Below are 20,825 nucleotides of genomic sequence, written 5' to 3'. Positions count from 1 at the left end.
ATCTGTTAAGACATTCATAGACATCTACATGGAGGATTCCACTCAGACTCAGTGTTGGTTTTTGGGGCTAAAACCTTACTTTTCAAAATGCTTATGCTAACAATTGGTGGAAGGAGACACCATGTCCCTCCTCGTGGTGGCAGAAAGTCAGATGGGGTGATAGTAATCTGGGCTAGCAGCTGTATCATCTTTTATGTTGTTATGCTCTGCTGCTATGATAAATGAGGCGTAGCTTGACCTATTAATGGGCTGGAAACTGCTATGCAAAGAAGGCTTAACATGGACAAGGGGTGATTCATAAAGGAAATCCAACGATGAAAGAAAGGACAATGTGCTGCCACAGCTAGGGGTAACAGTAATATTTACAACTCAAACATACTTACGTTTCTACACGCAATAGTGCACAGAACTAATTTTCTTACCTGTAGAGCAGGACAGTAGTTGGACACATTTACAGCGTAAGAAGACTGCTCCTCCTCTGTGTGTGAAGCCTTGGTTTTCCTCAAGTTACCCCTGAAATAACAACGTCCTAGCTCCAGGTCAACCTCCACACCAGGCAGATGTGCAGTCGAAACATTCAGGATTAATGCTCCGTGGGCAGGAAATCCCAGCATATGTATCGCCTCTAGAGAGTGCTGTACAGATGCTTTCAGACTAAGGTGGGGGTGACAAGTTAAATGTAGACTAAGGTTGCCTTTCTGTTCTCCCTCAGCCTGCAGAACCATACTGAGATTTGTGGAGCAGCCAGAACGGGTGATGGAGATGTTGGCTGAAGTCTGGGATGGCAAGAGAGGCTACAGAGGAAAAATGAAGAAAAGAAAGATTAGAATCAGGATTATTCTTCATTTCTTCTGAAAAGAGTACTCGGTATATAAAATTGTGCTGTCAGGGAAATAGCAGACATGTGTACAGTGCACCAGGTAATCCACTATCGGTACATCTGTTTCATACAAATATACTGACATACACAAACAAGACCATTGCTGAAAGGATTAACAGCCTCTAATGCACAGCACTGCTTTTTACATTCAATGCAAAAGGGTAACTAACTAAATCGCAGTTAAACCTGTTTGGTTGCTTTATGGAATCAAGACAATTTGTTCTACAGCCCAGCACATGAACAGTAAATGTTCTCAGAGTTTTATACATCGGCACATAGAAGAAGGGAAAGGTTGGTGGAGGCAACTGGGCTCATGAAAAATGTCATCTTAATTATTGGTGATAGTATTGCCAAGTGTAAAGTTAAAATCCATTATGAAGCTAAAGTTCGTTTCAACCATGGTCTTGTTGATACTTTTTCCATGCAGCATTGGTGTCGTCATTGCAGCTTGGACTGTAATAGAAAGACAAGAGTCATCCCCAAGGTGAAGATGCTTCTTTTGCTTTCCTTCCTGTGGGAAACAGGAACTTTTTTCTTGTTTCCTCTCTAACCTTCAATAAGGTACATCGCTGATGGACAAAAAACTTCCAGCCGGTCTTCCTGTCCTCTCCTCCCCTGTGTTGATTTGCCAGGAGAAGCATGGAGCACACATCACTTTCCACCTCCAATTCAATTTGACGAGACGTGGTTGACATGCTAGCAGTTAGCTCCTCTGGTAGACCAGTGGTGACCAGGTTTTGCTGAAGCATGACCCTCAGGGAGGTGGAGGGCTCCCAGGCAGCAGTGATGTCGATCTGTGCGGAGCGGGTGTTGAAAGAGACTCCAGCACTTCCAGAGAGGGAGATATCACTGAGCTGACCTGAGCCCTGGAGGTCTACTCTGTTTGGGATGATGGAGGCAAGAGAGGCCCAGTGATGCTGGAGGGTCCAGCCAAATTCAGCCCTCTGGTCCTTAAGCAGTACAGACAAGAGGCACTGAAAGGAATCGTGCTCACTTTGTAAATCCAAAGAACCTCTGAGTCCGTCGTTCCCTGCTTGACCATGTACGGTTAAAGAGGTTTTATGTGGCAGTGCATCCCCTTCAACTCCCCCAATCTGCACCCATACCAACCTCCCCACCCCGTTACACCTCACAGACACCAACAGGCTTGAAGTGATGGAGTCCCATCCTACACCGACATCTGCCCAGATGTGACACCAGCTTTCCACCCTCATCCGACCTGTCATCTCTGCCTTTTGTGTAACACTGTGGGTCCCAAACTCAAGCAGCCCATGCCAGCCATATAGTCCAGGCATCTCCAATCTCAGCCCCACATTCAAGTCCATTCTCCAAGGGCCAGCAAACAACCCAATCCCTAAGGCCCACCGGTGAGGTCCTGGTCGGAGCAGGAGCCTGAGACTAGATTTAGTTGGCACACGCAGATACGTCAGCAGAAGCACAGAAGAATGAGTGAGGTTGGCTCTGAGCTCTTTCTGGCCATTGGAACTGTAACAAGCTTTAGCTTGAGCACTGAGACTAAAGTGAGCGAGCAACAGGCCATAACAGAGCCTGTTGTGTGGTCTATGGGAGCGGAAGACTCGTACCTTCACTGGGCGACCTGCCACATTTCCATAGCACTGGGCCGAGAGTCGGTCTGCCGTGGTGTCCCCTGTGCAGTTCATCTGTGAAAACAAAACCCCCTGTTGGCAAAGTTTGTTTTTCAAAGACAAAACTGAAGGACGAGATGGGAGAATTTCTGAGGAATTACCGAACTTTAAACCAGGCACATAAAATTTTGTAGGACACCAACATGCTAATCTGAGACCTTTTTATGAAATAATACATATTTGATGTTCAAACAATATTTCTGTTTTATTCTTAGAGCTTCATCTGATACCACTGACCATGATGCATTGCTGGACCTGCTGGAATTGTGGGTCAAGGAATAATTTGACATTTTGGGAAATACGCTCTCTTTCATGCTGCGAGTTAGATGACAAGACTGATACCACTCTCATGTCTGTATGGCAAATATGAAACTACAGCCAACAGTCAGTTAGCTTAGCTTAGCGTAAAGACTGGAAGAAGGGGCAAACAGCTAGCCTGGCTCTGTCACTCCAAGGTAACAAAATACCAGCACCTCAATGGTAAAGTTAAGTGTGGTGTTAGATCTAAAGATCAATCTTTGGGCCCTCTTTATCTAAATCATACATTCCTCCATTTGGACTTCATTTCAGAAAGCAATTGCTATACTGGTTAATATATATTATACTGGTGTAATTATACTGGTGCCACACAGGTTTACAGATTTTCTCAGCGGTGATGTAGGTCCTATGACTCACCTGAATACTCAGTGTACAAAAGCCTTAAAAACCATGCTGCTCAACTATGTAAAGATCAAGTTTAAAACAGAATAAAGACACAATCAATGTTCTTATTTACAGTCACAAGCAGGAATCTGCAAATGAATATTAATTACGTAAACTCTACCTGCAAACAGGTGGGTATGACACCCTGGAGCAGCTTCATCTGTTGCCATAGAGACACTACCAATAAAGCTGTGCTGTTTTTTGATCCAACATTAAAAAGGGCATCAAGTATTCTCTCGTCTTCCATGTGAAGGACGAAGCCTGTGTCCAGTCCCTCTGTTTCTAACTAACAGTGGGAAGAAAAGCACAGGAAAATTCTGAATGATAACACGTTGATGAATTTGAGGTCCTTAATAAAATATGAACTTGCAAGAGACAGAAAAATAGATGATAGTGCTGTACCTGGTAATGTGCTTTGGCTTGTATGGAGCTCAATACGCCTCTTTTCAGCAGGGCTTTGACTTGGTGCTGCAGCCTGGAGAAGAACTCCCACCGTGGGATAACTTGGTCTGTCTTGCCTACATTAAACTCAGCTTTTAGCTGTTCAGGTCCAGTCTGCAGGTCTGCCAGGACTGACAGTCGACCGCCATTCTGGACCCACCTCACCTGGGCACTGCTGCTGGCAGGTATACCTGCATCCAGAAGACAATGAGACTGAGTGACCAGGAGAGATTACAGTGTAGAAAATATAACATATGTGTAAAGTAATGATTACCTGTGGCGTTCAGCAGGTGGAAGGAGTGAGACAGTTTGGTGTGGACCTCACCAGTCCCCCAATCCCCCAGTCGGCGGCTCACATTCATACACAAATTCTCTGCCCCCAACCAAACACACAGCCAATCATGGACCACATGGAATTTCTTTCCCATCATGTTCTCTTCATCTTCTCTGTCTGAAGAATCTCTGGGATCCTCGAGATGTCTCAGCTTCACATTGTATAAGGTCTCCATTACTCTTACTCTCACCTGTCCTACAATTACATGAAGTGAAAATGACACTACTCAGGGTGTTTTTCAGGTAAAGGTGACCTAATGTCTTTATGTGCCATCACATAATATTGAATTAATATAATTTGTATTTTCAAATGAACCTTTACCTTCAATGAGCGTGTCAGACTGTCCCAGCACCCCATCCAACCCCAGGACTGGAGGCAAAAAAGCGAGGTTGGCCATGGAGTGCCTCAGGTCGCCGGACACAGCCAGCTGGAGACCCTGGGTGTTTTTTAGAGACCCTTTGACCTGGGCCAGCATGGCCTCATGCCCCTGTTTATAGGAGCCATGTAGAGACACACTACAGGAGACAGGAGGAACACAGCAATACAGTGGTTGAAGAGGCCATAGAGAGACAGTCAGCATTGTTTATTAGATATATGACTGTCATTCTACATCTGATAAAGTCAAAATGATAAACTTACACCTCTCCGCCAGTGTTAAAATACAGGTGGATGTACACACCTGTCTGAGGACATGTTTGCAGCCATGTTTGCATGCAGGTCAGTGGCAGATGGCAGCAGGCTCTGGGATATGTTCACTGTCAGTCCCATGGCTCTGTCTCCCCTCTGGAGGGAGTGGGACACCTGGGCATCCAGCTTCACCCTGTCCTTCCCATCAGTCCTTACATGTACTGAGCTACTTCCTCTACCAGCCACTGGAGAAATGTCTGCAGTGGCCTTTACCTTAACATGATAGAAACAGCCAAATGACACCATAAGACAGCTCAGATGCTAAAAGACTTTATGATTTGCAACAACCTGAATTTGTTGTAAAAACTTTTTTCTATTTGGGGACCACTGAATGAAAAAACTTGACAAACATGGAAGCAGCCAACCTCTAATGTTTTGGGAATCTTTGATTTGAAGGGATGACTGAGAGAGGAATAAAGACCGACTCTGCCCGATGTTCCATTGAGCTGCACAGAAAGCTAAAAAGAAAAAGGTTTATCAGAAATGCTGCAGATTAAACAGGCAATAATTAAAATGCTGAGGTGGTTTACTCACTTTGCACTCCTGTCGCTCTACTCTCAGTTTCCCTTTGGCCTCATAATCAAAGTCAGTGTTGTTTTTAGGGTTCCAACACACATTTCCCTCCACCACAGCGGAAGAGGGGAGCCGCAGCTGTAACAGTAATAACAGTGAGCCGGTCACAAGTTTGGCCTTTTCTACTGTAAACTATACTGTACACTGCTGGAGGTGGATTTACATTACTTATTACACTGATGACTACGACTACACAAATCAACACTTTGCACCACAGAAGTGTGGACATATATAACCAGTTGGTCAGTTTTCCTGAGTAGAGAGGTCTGTTTACCTCGAGCTGATGGCTGAAGTTGGCTCTGACTTTTATGGCTTGGTGACTTGAGTGCAAAGAGTTCAGATGAACTTGTCCGAAGAAAGTCAGTCTCTCCTTGCTACCGACACGTAACCTCCCTTGTACGTCTTTCTGGGTCTGAAAAGGAGTGGGCCAAATATGAAAAATATATCCGCAAATGTTTCCAATATTTCCCTGGATTATTCACCTACAGTATATAAATTAGACAATGTATTTTCCACATAATGTGACATCAACTTCAGCTAATCCAGCACACCGTTTTTGATGGCTCTGACATTACATTACATTACATTCTCATGAAACTCTGTATGTTTTGTGTATCCTTTTATAGGGAATTTCCTGTAATTCATAGTTTGATATCTTTCGAAAGACTAGGCCATGAGATGAATTTAATAGTGGAAAAAATTTCTTGTTTCTGCAATATGAGTTTTTCAATGATAGACCCACTGAGATGTGTGCAGTTAATGATGTTGAATTACATTTGGTTTTCACTAACTTTTTTAAATAAGAGCATCTTTTAAAGGCGGCAGTTTACCTGGTTGCTGGTTACGGTCACACAGATTTCTGAGTCTGATGGAACAGTGTCAGAGCTGAAAGGATGGATCAGCGCAGAGCAAACCTAAACATGAGGTGAGTCACAAAATTAAAAATACCTGCATACAATAATGAAATCCTCCCTCACTTTCTGTTTAAGTTAACTTGCACTGAACTTACAAAAGGGCTCGGTGGTTGGTAGCCGAGGGTGAGGGTGTGGATGACCTCTCTGTTGCCGTGGAAACCAGCTTTCGACTCAAGGATGTAGAGGCCCTTGAGGAGGTCGACGGTGAAAGTCTCCCGCAGCAGGAGAGTCTGAGGAAAGGTCTGGAAGGGCTGTCTGTGCGATACGGTGTTGCTATTAAAGTCAGCTTCGTTCTTGCTGTCATTCTATTCTTGTAATAAAATCGCAGCTGTAATGGAAATAAAATGCATCAATAGACTGTTTACAAGTCAGAGCTGACAGAGTCACACACCTGAGCTGGAACATTGCTGTTTTCTGATATATCTTCTTGTCCTTCCTCAGCTCCTCTACCTCTCCCTCGAGCTCCAGTTCTGTGGACAGGCTCTTCCCCTCCGAGAAGGTCATCTTCAGCCTCGCTTGCCTCTTTTTCAAACTCTTAAAGAAGTGAGCAGATAGTCATTCTATAATGTGTAAAAAGCCCTGAACTTCACATGCCCATCCCACAGCCACAGCCCACCCACCTTCTCCACAGTGTTCAGGGCAGCAGAGAGGCTGACGTTGTGCTTGCCGTAGGTGGAGGCCATCTGCAGGGTGTGGCTGAATTTAGAGGCCTCCAGAGAGACGTCTCCCCTCAAGGGTGGGGTCCACAGCGAGCCCAAGGAGGCGGAGGCCTTTACACTTCGCTTCCCCACAACCCCCCAGCCTTCTGCCTGGGAAAGGACGGAGGAGTTGAGGGGCAGAGGGCGTGCTCATGTTAAAATGTTTCAGTACAATACTTAAGCAAACAGTAGCATCAATGAGAAGACTGCTTCTTTCTGTTTAGTTTTTCTTAATGCCTGTCACCGTGTCCAACTCCCTGTAGAATAAAACGAAATGATTTATGGCATGCAAAGCAGAAGAGTCTATGTTTACATTTTGCCTGGCAAAGTTTTGCAGTGACTGGTATGTTTGCCAGTTAAGAGGAAGCAGGAGGAGGAGGATTTTATTTTTGATGGTACATTTTGTGGTTATGGTTGACACTTGGGCAGGATCAGCAAAAAGAAAATTGAAGAGAATTGACAGAAGAACATAAAAAAAATCCCTGTATGGGCCAGCGAGAGAGCACGGACCAAAACACAGATATTAAAAGTCGATACTTTGAATGTTCAGATGGAGCAGCCTCTCTGCTTACCTGGATGTAGGTGACAGATGGTGTGTAGAGCTTCAGCCGGGCCTCCTTCTCCCTCCCCCTGTCCCTGTAGAGACCCTCCAGGAGGAGGTTGCGGATGCTCAGCCACTTGCTGGCTGTCAGCTCGGAGGTGAGCTGGAGGGTGTGGCGCTGGTGCTGGCTCAGCTTGTGGGCAGTGTAGAGGTACAGCCACGGTGTGTCCATGTTAAATGTGCCTGGATAACAGCAGAAACATGATGCTGACCAATGCCTCACTGCAGGTACAGCCTCCAATAACAACTGAAAAACTTCACGATTAATGCAAACAAAGACATATTTGGCATTAAAACTCATTTTACCTTCCCATTTTTTCTGTGGGGTGTCTTTGGGGGGGCTTTTCCAGTGCAATCCAGCCACCAGAGGCATCAGGTTGTTGCAGTGGATTTTGAGGTGAGTGCTACTCTCAGTGCCGAGCTGCCTCAGGTGAGAGTGCAGAAGCTGAGTCCTGTAGTTCAAATTCCTCTCTGGCACCTGGAGACTGAACTGAAATAATAATACAAAACTTTGTCAGTCTAACAGAATGACAGAAATAATTAGAGCCAGAGAGGACAGACCATCACAGGCCTGTTTACCTCCAGTGTGTAGCTGGTGTGATTTTGAGTGGTTTGGTTTTTGAAAGACTGGCTCAGAAGAAGCGTGCGTTTGTTGTTGATCTCATCCCAGTGTTTGCCGTAGCTCATGTCCACGGCAGATTTAATGTGGTTGGGACTTTCCTCGTGTCTGAGGTGGATCTGCAGAAACAGAAAAACCACTGAGCTCTTAAAACAGAGACAGAACCTCCAGTCTCGAAAGCTGGAAATCAGCAACATAAGAATAAGCATGCATGGAAGATAGAGCCAAATAGCTGAATCTAATCAGTATTAGATTCAGATTTGGTTGTGATCCTGTGGGTTCACGTCTCCAGTCACCTTGTGGTTGATAGGAGCTGTGTTGGAGCAGTAGAATTCATGATCCGCTCTCATGATGTATGTGAGGTTTGAGTCTCTCTCACTCTTTAGTCTCTGAGACGTGTAGCACTCCTGACGCAGGTGTCTGGCATCACCTGTGTGGGGGTCAAAGGTCAGGAGAAACTGATGCTGGGGAAATATTTATGAGCTACATGTTCTCCCAGAAGATGTGACATTTGCTGGGAAACACAGGAGCAGGTTTGATAACTGGTGGCTCTGAATGTTTGATCAACATACTGAAATCCGTGTTTTCGGGTGAACTACTCCTTTATTTTGTTCTAATGGGCAGCACCTCAGACTGCTGCGTGGGGTTAACTCTACACTGTATGTTTTTCAGTCACTCACCTCCCACACCATATTTGAGCCTGAGCACGGAGCTCCACAGTGAGCCCTTTTGCTCCATCAGTCCCAACATCCTGGTGCCGACTACACCGGGCAACAGCAGCTCCGCCTCCACAGAGTACTGCCTGCTGCTGCTGTCCCGCCTGCGCTCCAGGACCACTGATGTGGGAAAATTTAAATGCTGAATATAAAAGGAGTGCTTCTACAGACAAGAATGCATATTATTTGGTTGTGTTTGTTAAATACCTGACAGTGATGCAGTTTCTCTGAACACGTTCTTCACAGTGGCAGAGAAGCTGGTCTTCCTGCCCAGACCACGTGTGACATTAGCAGAGAGGATCATGGGATGTCCATCAGCGCCCATTTTGGCTTCAAGGTGATAACGCATTCTCTGCTCTGAAAGGAGGGTCTGGGTGTCGACCAAACCCTACAGATGACAAAATAATTAATATCTTTTATGGCTTCAGATTCAATCTGTTCATATTCTCAGAACTTACCAGAATATAATAATGAACACCGTCAATCAAAAGCTCCAGCTTTCCTGATTTTGTATTCCTCTCTTGTTCAAGTTGCCCTAAGAAAACAGCACATTTTCAGCATTTAACAGAAGCTGGGAGCTGGGGGGGGGGTTGTGTTTTGGTGTTCCTCTGTGACCGACCTTGTATGTGGATGGTTTTCAGAGGATGGGTGATCCTCAGCAGCAGTCTGCGGGGGTTGAAGCTTAGGTCCAGAGACATGTCCCTGGGGATGGAGGACTGAGGTGTGGCCAAGAGGAGGTGGATGGAGGCCTCTCTAGGGAGCCAGGAGCCTCTCTGAAACACAGGTTGGGACAGCTTTGGCTGTTAGCCACTGTGAGGCTAGATAAAAAGATTATTTATACCACGTCATGACCATGCAGATCTCACACCGGGAAATACTCAGAGCACAGAGAGAATCATCTCACAAGTGAAACTAGATGTTTGTATTTCCTTGCACCTGAGCGAGCAGTGAGTAGGCGGCCTCCAGCAGGTAGTAATGGAGGCCTCTGTCCAGCTTCAGCAGCCTCAGGGAGAGGTGGGCTGGTCCTGGAGGGGGAAGTGAAATACCTGTGGCAGGAAGTGGGTAAGAGGCATTGGAGCACAGCTGCCAGCCGACCATTTTGGACCCTGTGAGAAAGCAGAGATCAGTGGATAGTAAAGAATCTAACTATTATAATGTGATGATCACAGAAGGTCAGCAAATCAATCGAACAATTACAGCTGACTTTGACTTTTAAAATAAATGTTTTGATGTGTAAGCATGCAATTTTCTGACGAATCAGAGAATAAAACCAGACTTGCAGACTTGTACATTCAGTTAGATGGTAGCCGCATATGGACAAATAGTAGTCAATACTGGGCTGGAAATACTGGCTGCCATTATCAGCTCATGATAACAATACAGGAAAATACATTAGACACAGGAAAAACAAAAGAAGATACAAGCCAATGTGCTTTGGTATTTTTAAAAATAGTAACAGTTCAAAAGGGGAAATATTCAGATCTCCTCCTGCTACAAACTGTCCAACAATCATTGTATAACAGCAACACACAGATCAGATTCAGGTCCATTCTTTATTGTCCTCTGTAGAGGAACCATGTTTTCACAGTATGTAAACAGGAATAACGCTCAAAACAAAGTACAAACAAATAAGGACATTACAACAATACAGATATACAGTGATGTTGTAATGAGGTCTTACATGTCTTTGGTGTGCAGGCAGTCTTCTGGACTCGACTCTTTGGCCCCTTTATCTCCTCTCTGTGGTCTCCACTGATCTGAAACACTCTGGAGCTGGTGAACAGAAAAATGACACACACTCTTTAAGAAACTATTATTCCAAACTACAACATTTTAAACACCAACATACAGATGCATTCAATTCAATGTTATTGTCATTCCAAGATGGCTGAGCAACCTGCTGAATAACATGTGTGTTCATATTAACATCATTTCTCAATGCTACTGCAGTTGATCAGCTCATATTATCTGCTAAAACAACAAGTTTTTCTCCCACATAACACGTTTAAACCCTCTCTTAACCCCTGTAATAACTACAGGATTTTCACTTACTTTCTAAACATACACATTCACAAACACAGATGACGTATTTAGGGATGTTCTCCAATGGTGTAATGAAGTGCTTACCTGACAGAGATGATGTCCATGACGTCCTCCGGCGTGTTAAGAGTGACCCTGAGATCTCGTCCCTCCTGCAGCTCAATGCTGCCATCCAGACTGGTGGAGCTCCTCAGCTCAGACTCCCAGTGCACTGCAGCCTGACCCAGAGCACCGTCAACCCCCATCCTGGCAGACAACCCCACATGGGCACTGAGGAGAAAGACACCGGTTACACTCGACAGGACAGAGTTTGTAAGCAAATTTCAAAATTGTAGTCCCTGTTGCAGGTGGTGATGTGGAAGTACTTGGGTTTGATGTATCCAGTCAGGGAGAAGTGAGAAGTATCCCTGTAGTTGACGTTGCCCTTCAGACGCAGCGATATGAGGGAGGTCATGTTGATGCCCAGTTTGACAGGCAAACCAGACAGAGAGGGTAAAACCAGCTCCTCTGTCATCAGTATGGCCCTGTGATTCAGCTGAACCTCGTGACCCTGGAGAACAAAGAGGAAGGAAGGCACACTGACCACAGCAGCATGCATGAAGATGTGAGGGGTGAACTGACAGCCAGACAAGGCTCGGGACTGTGAGACTCCACTATACCTTGAGCAGTTTGACAGCCAGTCCTGCCACGCTCAGCGACAGCTGGTTGATCTGATTGTAGAGATCTTCACATGTAAACATGCTCAGCTCATTGCCGAACACCTTCACACCAACCCAACACTTGAGCCTGTTCTCCTCTGTTCTCCTGCTCCCAAACAGCTGGACAAGACAAAGCACAAACATGTGAGCTGACCTTCCCTCAATGCAAAGATTTACTGTTTTTTTTTTAACATGAACATCTGTTGCTTCAAATGCTGTATATAATTTCTCATTTGTCAATTAACCAGTTAGTTGATGAGCTGAAAATAAAACTATTTTGCTAACTGATTAATTGTTTAAGTCATTTTTTAAGCATAAATACCAAACATTTGACGACACCAGTTTGTCAAATGTGAAGAATTTGCTGCTTTTGTTTGTTTTTCCAATTCTTTTAAACTGAACATTTTGTAGGTTTAGACCATTGCTCAGAGAAAAAACAAAACCAAAAGATATCTGAAGTTCAGTTTGGGAATGGGCATTTTAAAATTTTAATTTGCTATTTTATGAGATTTTATGCCTCAATTAATTGAGTAAATGAGAAAATAATCAATTAAGATGTCAATAGTGGCAGACCTAATCTGAACATTTACTTTAGCTGTATCAGTATTTTACAAATACAATTACAGTATGTTCATCAAGATGACAGTACTAACCAAAAGTCTAAAATCTAAATCCCCTATGACACCCGTCCAGTAGAGATGACTGTCCTCACCATGGCCCTGGCCTGGTCCAGGTAACTGTTGGTGCTGGACAAACACATCTCTTTTCCTCCTCTGAGGCCATCGTCTGTTTTACTTCTCGTCCTCTTTTCCTCTTTGGACTGCACACGTTTTCGACTTTGAGCCACAGACTCTCCAGCAGAGTCGTGGGTCTGGTGTCCGAAATAGCTCTTCAAAAGTGTTTCAGCGTTTTCAAGGTGAATGTCCACCTGTGTTGGAAAAATGCATGCATGCAAGCTAATTTTGTAAGACTCTTAATATTCTTTTAGGAATAAAATGAAATGAATATCACACTCACTTCCAGGAGGTTGTGGGCTCGACCATGAAAATAAACTGTCAGGTTGGTGGTGACAGATCTCGGCAGAAATGATTTGGGAGAGAAAACCAAAGACGTTTCCACATTTGCAACTCCCATGCCTGAAATAAACAAAAAAGCAGAAACATAGGCAGAGCTGTGTACACACACTGCACCTTTAGATGCATCAATGCCTTTTATTTGTGCAATTAGTTTTGTTACAAATGATCCAGTTCATCTGCTGCACATAGGCATTTTTTACATATTTTGTAATCGTGGAGAATTTTTATTTAATTTAATTCAAAGCTGAAGTGAAACCTTCTCTACCTGATGAAACAGTGTAGTCTGAATAGGAGGAGTATTTCAAAAACTCAGCTTCAAAGTCTCTGCTGATAATATCGTCAGGCAGTGACTCGATTAGGGCCTGCTTCATGGGGTCCTCGCTCCTCAGGACATTAGTCAGGTGACTCCACACATATGAGCCCACTAGAGAGGCAGAAGAGCAAAAGCTTAGGCTGTCAAACTGAGCAAGAACTGAACAAGATGAAGTTCTGAAAAGGAATCACATCTTGAGATAAACTGAATAATGGAAAAGACTCTTCCATAACTCAATCATTACTACAAGCACTGCCACATAGGTGACTTAGCATTGCCAGTTAGCATTTGTCAGCGATTTAAGATTTAAGAATATGTCTCTTACAGTATATAAGGGGCAGAGACATGTTGCTATTTTTTTGGTATAATCATTTTTTTCTCTCTAGCTCAAGTTTTCATTGATAATCATTCCAAGTAATTTAATTCATTAGACTTGGATCATATTATTCTTCTCATGCGAGATCTTCTATGAGTTTAACTTAACAAATCACTCAGCACAGTGCTAGGCATGATGGGAAATTAGAGGCCTTGCTACAAAATATAATAATCCAATGCAATGTATGCAGGCCTGACCATGTCTCTGCATCCCTGCTGTCTCCTCTGGGAATTTTCTCCTGTTGTTGTCAGCTGTGTTAAATCCCCCCAGTGGTAACACCAAGGGAACAGCAGAGCTGGTAGCCGCATATCCACTACTATTCCAGAGCTAGACTGCTATCATTTCAACAGAATGTGGACATTCCCAACACAATGGAAAACATCTTGGATTTGTAATCCAAGCACTAACTAAGAATAAGAATAAGAATAAGAATAAAGAAATACCCTGACTCCAAGCAGATCAGTACTCAATATAAGTATCAGAACTGCAAAAGATGAATTAGTGCATTTCTACTTTTTGCCCCTGAAAATAATGAAATTAGATTTTGTAACCTTCAGAAACTGTTTGTTTACTTTGAACCATTCTGCATAAACAGATAAACCAGAGTTAGCTTCCTTAATTAATGAAATTTTGAGTGAGAAAGAACCAATATTGTGTTACCTTCAAACACTATGGGAGAAATCAATGTTTTGATAAATTATTTGTAGAAATGAGGAATAATAGAGGCCTAAGAATGGATCCTTGGAGCACACCACAGGTCTGTTCTGAGAACAGTAATGCCAACATCTTAACAAACTCTTCTCTAAAACAAAAATAATTTGTTAGCTATGACATTGCTGTGTCAAGAAAACCATATTTCTGCAATTTACGGAATAAAATGTCTTTAATAGATGCAGAAATGTTTTTTTCTGTGAGATGAAGTAAAGCCATGTTAGCAGAATGGTCATGACGAGTTTGACTTTAAATGAATGAGAATCATTTCAAGAACCTTGGAGAAACATGGTAGAATTCAAACTGGTGTATAATTATAAAAGCAACAAACAACATTTGTATTACCAAACGACTATCGTATTATAAGTCTTTTTAATGAGGTCATCAGTGAAGTCAATTGCTAAACATTCTCACTGTGAGAAGCTGCTACGGGCATCCCCTCTATAAACCACAATCAGATCAGTTTCAATCAGACCTTGGCTGGAGGTCTCGCTCCTCAGTGTCGTCTTCACCCCTTCTAACACGTCCTGGTCGGGGCAACGCATGAGCTGCTGGTATGCAGCGATTCTGACCTCGGGATCCTCCTGGGAGGAGCAGTACAGCTGCAACAGCACAGATCTCTGAAGGGAGGAAACTGCTGTCAGTAACTGCTGCTAGACTGCCGCTAACCTCTTCACCTCCACCTCAACTCATCATGAATCAATTACACCATCATTTACAAAGTTAGCTTCTGCAATATGAAGGCATTTGGCTTTCAGAATCAACTCACGTCAGCTGAGCAGTGAAAACGTCTGAAGGCTTGGATGGCAGCAAGTCTCAGCTTCAGTGCAGCTGAGTGGTCGAGCATGAAACGATTAAGGAGTGGAATGAAGACCGGAGCAGACAGACCAATATTTCCAACTGATTTCAGGGCATAAAAAAGCTGTCGGGTGACAAAATAGATGCATAATTGGCATTGGTTATGTAAAAGTGTTGCAAAAAATCCATGATTTAGACAGTTAGATCAAATCACCAGGTTCAGTGTCAGCACATAATGTGAGGTGCACCTACTGTGCATCTCTGGGTGGGTTGTTCTCCCTCGCAGCCCTCCTTCAGGGTTTCCTCAAGTGTTTGTATGAAGGTCTGTACCTGAGGAAGTTCACTGCAGGAGGCTTGCGACCTTTGGCACAACTGATAGACCAAAGATGATCCAGCTAACAGTGCCTTGGACCGCACCTCTGGGACCTCCAGTAAGCTCTAACACAGACAGCAGAGATACCTTAAGTAATGAGCCTCTAGGCCTATGAGAAATGGATGTGTATGGGTGGATGCAGGAACTCATTTCTACACAGTATTTCTGCTGACATGAGAAATAAATACAGAAAGTAGCTTTGATGAGACATTTAGGTCTTCATTAATGTCATTCCTACATTCATGGACTTGATGATTTGTGGTGATGGATGAGGGATGAGGGCTATGGTGGTGAGAAAAGCGTGAGCTTGCTCTTCCTCCAGCTTGCTGTTCCTCATTAGGTCAGTCAGTAGTACGATGCAGTTTTCAGATCCACAGGCTGGTAATGCATCCAACAAAGGCTGCCTGTTCAAACAGTTAATCAACATCCATATCAGCCTCTGCTGTATGTGTGTAAGCTGTGTAATACTATATAATGCGATATGAAATGACTAGTAGTTTGGCTTTTCAGGAGACATGTTTATTTACTTTATTGCCAAGAGTTAGATGAGAAGGTCAATGCTGCTGCCATGTCTGTATGGTAAACATGATGCTACAGCCAGCAGATAGTTAGCTTATCCTAGCATAAAAATTAGAAACAGGGGGAAGCGCCTAGCCTGCATCTATCCAAAGATAACCAAGTCTGGGGGGAGGCTGTGCAGGGCTATTTCTTTGCCTGGTGCAGTAACTTCCTGCTTGCATGGCAAAAAACAAAAAAACCCCAACTAAAACTGTGTGTGTGTGTGTGTGTGTGTGTGTGTGTGTGTGTGTGTGTGTGTATAAAATGAACCAAAGTGACTGTTGACCATAATTGGAATGAGGCCACTGTTGATTGTGTTATTAGTTACATCTGTGTTTAACAACTCAAAATGTCCACTATGATAAAGGTGTATTTGCTATTTTTCATGGTCGATAATACTAAGGACTAAGGAGGGGATCCTGTCCTGCTCTGGCATATTAGATCATCTGTGTCTCAGTGTGGTGTCTGATTAAATTGGCCACTGTCCCACACAGACCGTTCTTTGTTTGTTTGCTTGTTGACTTGGCCAGAGGCTGTGTGTATTTTTTTCATTATAACCCATAAACAAGAGTCCTTTCAGCCTGAATCCAATTTACTGGTAGTTAAGCACAAGACATTTTATGAGCTATAATGCATGAATATAGAAATATACAACTTAATATACAATGGTCATGTGGAGACATTGATATAGAAGTGGAGGACCAGCCAAAAGGCACTTAATTATAAAAGGCTGAGGACTTACTGACCAGTCATTGTGGCACTTGAAAGACGCTTCTTGCCAAAGTGTCTTGAGTTGAGAGAGAGTCAGATCTCTCAGCTGGAAAGCCAGTTGAAGGAACTCTTGTGATACCTAAGAGCCAAAAATCCAAACACATTCATGGACTTTTTATTTTTTTTAGCTGTTGCTGCTCGACCAGAACAGAGCTGTGAACATACTTCTTCATCCCACCAATCACCTGATCCCCACACAGTAATTACTTCACAGAGTGAGTAAGGCTCTGGGTCTGACGAACTCTTTTAAACACTTCCCATGTAAACAGACTATGAAGAAGGTTGCCAGATTAGGTTTGACTGGCGTCCTGTGTGTAGGAGACATTAACATGATTGGCTCATACACAGCAAAGTCTCGGGGGAAGTCAATCCACGACTTACGAATGAGCCAACAGTGGTCTGGCAGGGTACGGCTACTTAAAAGTGATTCATATTCTTTGCTAAAAAGGACTGTGGCACCTAAAGTGTAAGGCAGGTAGAATGAAACATACAATAAGTGTTACAGATTAATACAGTTTACAGATGAACGAAACCTGTGCAGCCCTACCAGTTGTGGGTCTGAGGTAAGGCTACATAGCATCCTGATAGTTTGACTGGCTTGCTGAGGTGTTGATGCTCTGGCTTTTCCAGGCCTTGCACCCCCCTCGTCCTCAAACTGCAGGTCAGTTAGCACACCAACACCTAAGGAATCTGCATGGGCATTGAGGAGAGCAGGCATCAGCGTCCATGTCTGTAAACCAGTAGAGATGTAAGAGTACCTGAAAAAGTGTTAATACTACTCCTGACCTGCACCTGAAGGAGTCCCTGGCTGGGCTCTAAGCAGGAGGAGGGTAGACACTGTTTGGGTCTTCACCAGCCCGATAGTCCTGGACCATGTTGCCATGGAAACTGCCTCAGTACAGTTGACCTCTTGCATCACAGTGGGTCCATGCTTCTGAACACAGTGCAGCTCTGACTGCAGTGACTAGCAAAGAGATAAGAAACAATCCTCCTGTGATAAAAGCGTGTATCAAATGCTGCTGAACTGAAGTACTGATGAAGTTTTGGAAACAGTGGGCTAAAAAGGACATCCTCTTATTCAGTGGTGTGGAAATCTTGTGGTGTGGAAGTGTCGTGTACCACCTGGGTCATAGGCAGGATTGTAGAAGTACTGAGGTCATGGGTCAAAGTCCAACAGTGCAACCCAACATGCCTATTTTGTGTTTAATCACTTGGATGTTTCTATTTATTCATCAAATTGAGAGTCTAAGTGCTGTTGTTTCAAAGATCTGTGTTGACAATAAAAAACAACTGAAGAATTGAATCATATGTTCATTTATTTGACCTACAAGCAGTCACATTTAAACATGCTGACTCTAAAAATACTAGAATCAGCCTGTGATGTAAGCACCATGCGTTTGAGTGTAATTGTAGAATGTAAACTCCCCTCAAGTTGCTAAACACCCCCAAATTCCCCAGAAAAAGCACTTGACCTCAGTGTCCTCAATGGTAGCCACATTTCCATCTATTTCTAAAAAAGGAAAGAGGAGAGTTTAACTCACTGTATCTTCAGTTAAAGATATGGAATGGGGCCAGAAGTTTTCCAGCCTGGACTGCTGGCACTCTTTTAGATCCCTGATTTTCAGCAGTGCAGGTCCTCGCCTCTCATACCTGCTGGTGCACGTCCCATACACATCCGTCTGAGAAAGAGGCATTAAAGAAAAGTCAGATAATCGCCCAGTGAATGCAGGATGATGTCAGTGATGGTTATTGTTCGTAGCAGGAGCAGAGGTGGTATTTGTCAGACTAGAGAAGCAGTTGTTGCACTTGTTTTCTTTTAAAGTCTCCATAAAGACTGAGGAGCTGCTGCATGTATACATTTTGCAAACTGTGCAAGTATTACATTGAAGATGGCCCTCATCAACCCTCACCTCCTTTTCTAATTCCTGTTTGGAGGCGGTGCGGGAGGTCTGGAGCATGCTCAGTAGAGCTCTTTTAATGTTGAGGGCCCACACCTGCTCCCCCTCCTGGAGACAGAGGGCCGTGACCTTTCCCCCCTGGAGGGAGAACTTGAGGCTCGTTCTCTCCAGTGACTCCCTGGGAAACAAAAACACCAGATGAGCCCCCCAGAGAACACAGACAAGTGGGGCATCTGAACAGAGTATCACATTCATAGGAAAAACAGTTGTAACATTCCAAAATGAGCTGAACTTATACATTGAACGCTGCAGACTGAGAACTGACAGACCAACATGCATGTATACAAAATTACCGCACATTCATTCATTCATTCATCATCCTTCCAAAAGACACATGTATGAAGGTACCTCAAGCTCTTTAGACGCTGCACAGAGTGCTCCTTCTGAGGGGAAAGACGCTTTATCTGCGGATTCCTAATCTGTTGGAAAGGCGTGTGCCAAATAATTAACTTTTTGCAATATATAAGTTTCTTTTTTTTACAGACACATTTATTAAAGCTGACCTGCATCATTAGGTGACACTTGGAAACCACGTCGATATCAACCACACAGTCCAAAGCCAATCCATTCCGACCAGCATTGGAGCCATGAAGGGTTGTGGTAATTGTTGTGCTATACCTGTAAGTATATCTCACCCCTCTCTGATAGGACAAGTCAGGGGTAGCAAACCCTATGGGCATGAAGTAATAATCATAATAATCATAAGATGAAAAGAAAAGAAATGTTTCACTAAGGCAAATTTTGTACACAAATAATTTAATGTCTTGCATGAAAAGAACTCTCAATATTAAAGCATTTATCATCTGATATAAGTAACAAAGTGCATTCTCACCAGCACAACTAGAGTCACAGAGATTTGGTTCTGCCTGAAAGCAATCACCTACTGAATAGAAAATCAGGTTAAATATATCAGACATAATGACAAGAAAGGAACAACTTTTCACAGATAAATAATAAACAATAAATTGGGCCAAACTTCCATACTGAATGCTCAGAGTCATGTCATCTTGACACTCAGTCAATTCAACTCTGCTTTCATGGGAAAATGAACAAAAATGCCAACAAAAGCCATAAAACTCACCATGTAGCAGGAGTAAAATGAGCGTAACATGCACATAATTCAGCAGTAACAAGGACATAGCCATAGCAACCTCAAGTCACTGCAGGTCTGGCTGCCTCCGAGCCTCCACATGTAAGCGAGATGAAAACCAAGCAGTGTTCACAGCCACTGAATGACCACACTTGTGCGTGGGCTTCCACACTGACCCATAGTGCTCACAGCAACCAATCAGGAAATACCTTCCAAGCTGAAGCTACAAACATCCACTGAGCCAATCACTTGACACAGCACCCGGCCTCACACAAACAAATTTGGTTTTCTTACACTCCCATGGACTTGGACAGACATAAGACATGAGCCACATATGGAGGGAAAATCCAGTTTATTGCAGGAAAGTTAAACAGTTTGGAAGCTGGTGGTGTGGCAGCATAATATCCAGTCTGAGACATAGTCATCTGACAGGTTCCCTGCAGGGAAAGCATAGGTGCATTGTGAAGGAGTGGACAAAACAACAAGAACAGAAGGTGCATGCCATAATATGGCCCTACAAAACAGAGCATGTAATAACAATTGTTATTATTACATAAACTAGAAATAAATAAGCTATTACACGCCTTCTTAAACCATAAAATAAATTTGCTTGGAGATTATTTGTGGAGACACACCTACACACACCGTCTATATGACCATAAATCAATAAGCCACACAACCAGTGTGGAATGTAATCTTCTGATAGCTGATCCATAAAGCTCTCTGGCGACAAACAACTACAGTTGAGAGAGGTACGCATTAGAGAGACATATATTGTCTGTGTTTTCATGATTAAAACAGCCGGAAAAGTGATGATTAGCGGGGCTATGATTGTTCTTCGCTCGACTACATTTGTCAGAAATGCGGAATAAAAAACCCTCCAGCACTCAGCCACGTTCTTCAGCCTCCTACTGAGCTGAAACTAATTCAGCCAACACGCCCTCTATCCCCATCTCCTTCCCCCATCATTACCCAAGCTGCCTGCCACCTACTTTCCACGATGCACCCGCCGCCGCGGTCCACGCCCGTGCTGCGACGTCAGTCACTGCGTGCTGCTGGTTGACGCTACATTCAAATACTCAAAGAAAAGCGTATTTAAGAACTTCTTTTGAAAAATGCTATTAACCCGCGTTTACCCCAACTTTCAGGTCATGACATAGTACCAGTAATGTAGTTTGTTACATTCATTATGACAATGTGTGCTTTAACACGCTAAATTATAAATCAAGTACATTTGTTATTTGGAGGTAAT

General features: G+C 43.5%; 1 protein-coding gene across 4 annotated transcripts in view; it reads right to left on the bottom strand.

Moving 5' to 3' along the window:
* The window catches only part of LOC143329612 (uncharacterized), a 33,564-nt gene extending 12,949 nt beyond the window's left edge, over positions 1 to 20,615 (bottom strand). For 2 of the 4 annotated variants that reach the window (XR_013077888.1, XM_076745594.1), the window contains exons 1-41: positions 18,987 to 20,615; positions 18,832 to 18,902; positions 18,436 to 18,601; positions 18,067 to 18,204; positions 17,312 to 17,489; positions 17,073 to 17,215; positions 16,501 to 16,604; positions 15,435 to 15,600; positions 15,076 to 15,261; positions 14,795 to 14,947; positions 14,501 to 14,645; positions 12,891 to 13,049; positions 12,567 to 12,685; positions 12,262 to 12,477; positions 11,511 to 11,669; positions 11,217 to 11,401; positions 10,939 to 11,121; positions 10,493 to 10,584; positions 9,748 to 9,917; positions 9,431 to 9,584; positions 9,270 to 9,346; positions 9,019 to 9,199; positions 8,776 to 8,931; positions 8,392 to 8,525; positions 8,056 to 8,214; positions 7,783 to 7,966; positions 7,448 to 7,659; positions 6,798 to 6,986; positions 6,569 to 6,711; positions 6,273 to 6,432; positions 6,094 to 6,177; positions 5,538 to 5,675; positions 5,225 to 5,341; positions 5,056 to 5,148; positions 4,683 to 4,903; positions 4,325 to 4,518; positions 3,944 to 4,198; positions 3,631 to 3,860; positions 3,350 to 3,514; positions 2,464 to 2,541; positions 423 to 794 (exon numbers count right to left, since the gene is read on the bottom strand). Coding sequence is in view for 3 of the 4 variants with exons in the window: in XM_076745594.1 (XP_076601709.1) it covers positions 423 to 794; positions 2,464 to 2,541; positions 3,350 to 3,514; positions 3,631 to 3,860; positions 3,944 to 4,198; positions 4,325 to 4,518; positions 4,683 to 4,903; positions 5,056 to 5,148; positions 5,225 to 5,341; positions 5,538 to 5,675; positions 6,094 to 6,177; positions 6,273 to 6,432; positions 6,569 to 6,711; positions 6,798 to 6,986; positions 7,448 to 7,659; positions 7,783 to 7,966; positions 8,056 to 8,214; positions 8,392 to 8,525; positions 8,776 to 8,931; positions 9,019 to 9,199; positions 9,270 to 9,346; positions 9,431 to 9,584; positions 9,748 to 9,917; positions 10,493 to 10,584; positions 10,939 to 11,121; positions 11,217 to 11,401; positions 11,511 to 11,669; positions 12,262 to 12,477; positions 12,567 to 12,685; positions 12,891 to 13,049; positions 14,501 to 14,645; positions 14,795 to 14,947; positions 15,076 to 15,261; positions 15,435 to 15,600; positions 16,501 to 16,604; positions 17,073 to 17,215; positions 17,312 to 17,489; positions 18,067 to 18,204; positions 18,436 to 18,601; positions 18,832 to 18,902; positions 18,987 to 19,628 (7,071 nt within the window). In the remaining variant the exon portion in view is untranslated. Of the gene's footprint in view, positions 1 to 422; positions 795 to 2,463; positions 2,542 to 3,349; positions 3,515 to 3,630; positions 3,861 to 3,943; positions 4,199 to 4,324; positions 4,519 to 4,682; positions 4,904 to 5,055; positions 5,149 to 5,224; positions 5,342 to 5,537; positions 5,676 to 6,093; positions 6,178 to 6,272; positions 6,433 to 6,568; positions 6,712 to 6,797; positions 6,987 to 7,447; positions 7,660 to 7,782; positions 7,967 to 8,055; positions 8,215 to 8,391; positions 8,526 to 8,775; positions 8,932 to 9,018; positions 9,200 to 9,269; positions 9,347 to 9,430; positions 9,585 to 9,747; positions 9,918 to 10,492; positions 10,585 to 10,938; positions 11,122 to 11,216; positions 11,402 to 11,510; positions 11,670 to 12,261; positions 12,478 to 12,566; positions 12,686 to 12,890; positions 13,050 to 14,439; positions 14,480 to 14,500; positions 14,646 to 14,794; positions 14,948 to 15,075; positions 15,262 to 15,434; positions 15,601 to 16,500; positions 16,605 to 17,072; positions 17,216 to 17,311; positions 17,490 to 18,066; positions 18,205 to 18,435; positions 18,602 to 18,831; positions 18,903 to 18,986 lie in introns of those variants that run through there. The other 2 variants (XM_076745595.1, XM_076745596.1) reach the window with 2 other exon arrangements.
* Between the last annotated feature and the right edge of the window lie 210 nt (positions 20,616 to 20,825).

This window comes from Chaetodon auriga, chromosome 12 (assembly GCF_051107435.1).
Source record: "Chaetodon auriga isolate fChaAug3 chromosome 12, fChaAug3.hap1, whole genome shotgun sequence".
NCBI lineage: Eukaryota > Metazoa > Chordata > Actinopteri > Chaetodontiformes > Chaetodontidae > Chaetodon > Chaetodon auriga.
Note: the sequence above shows the minus strand (reverse complement) of the source record. Positions and strands in the feature narration are given on the sequence as shown.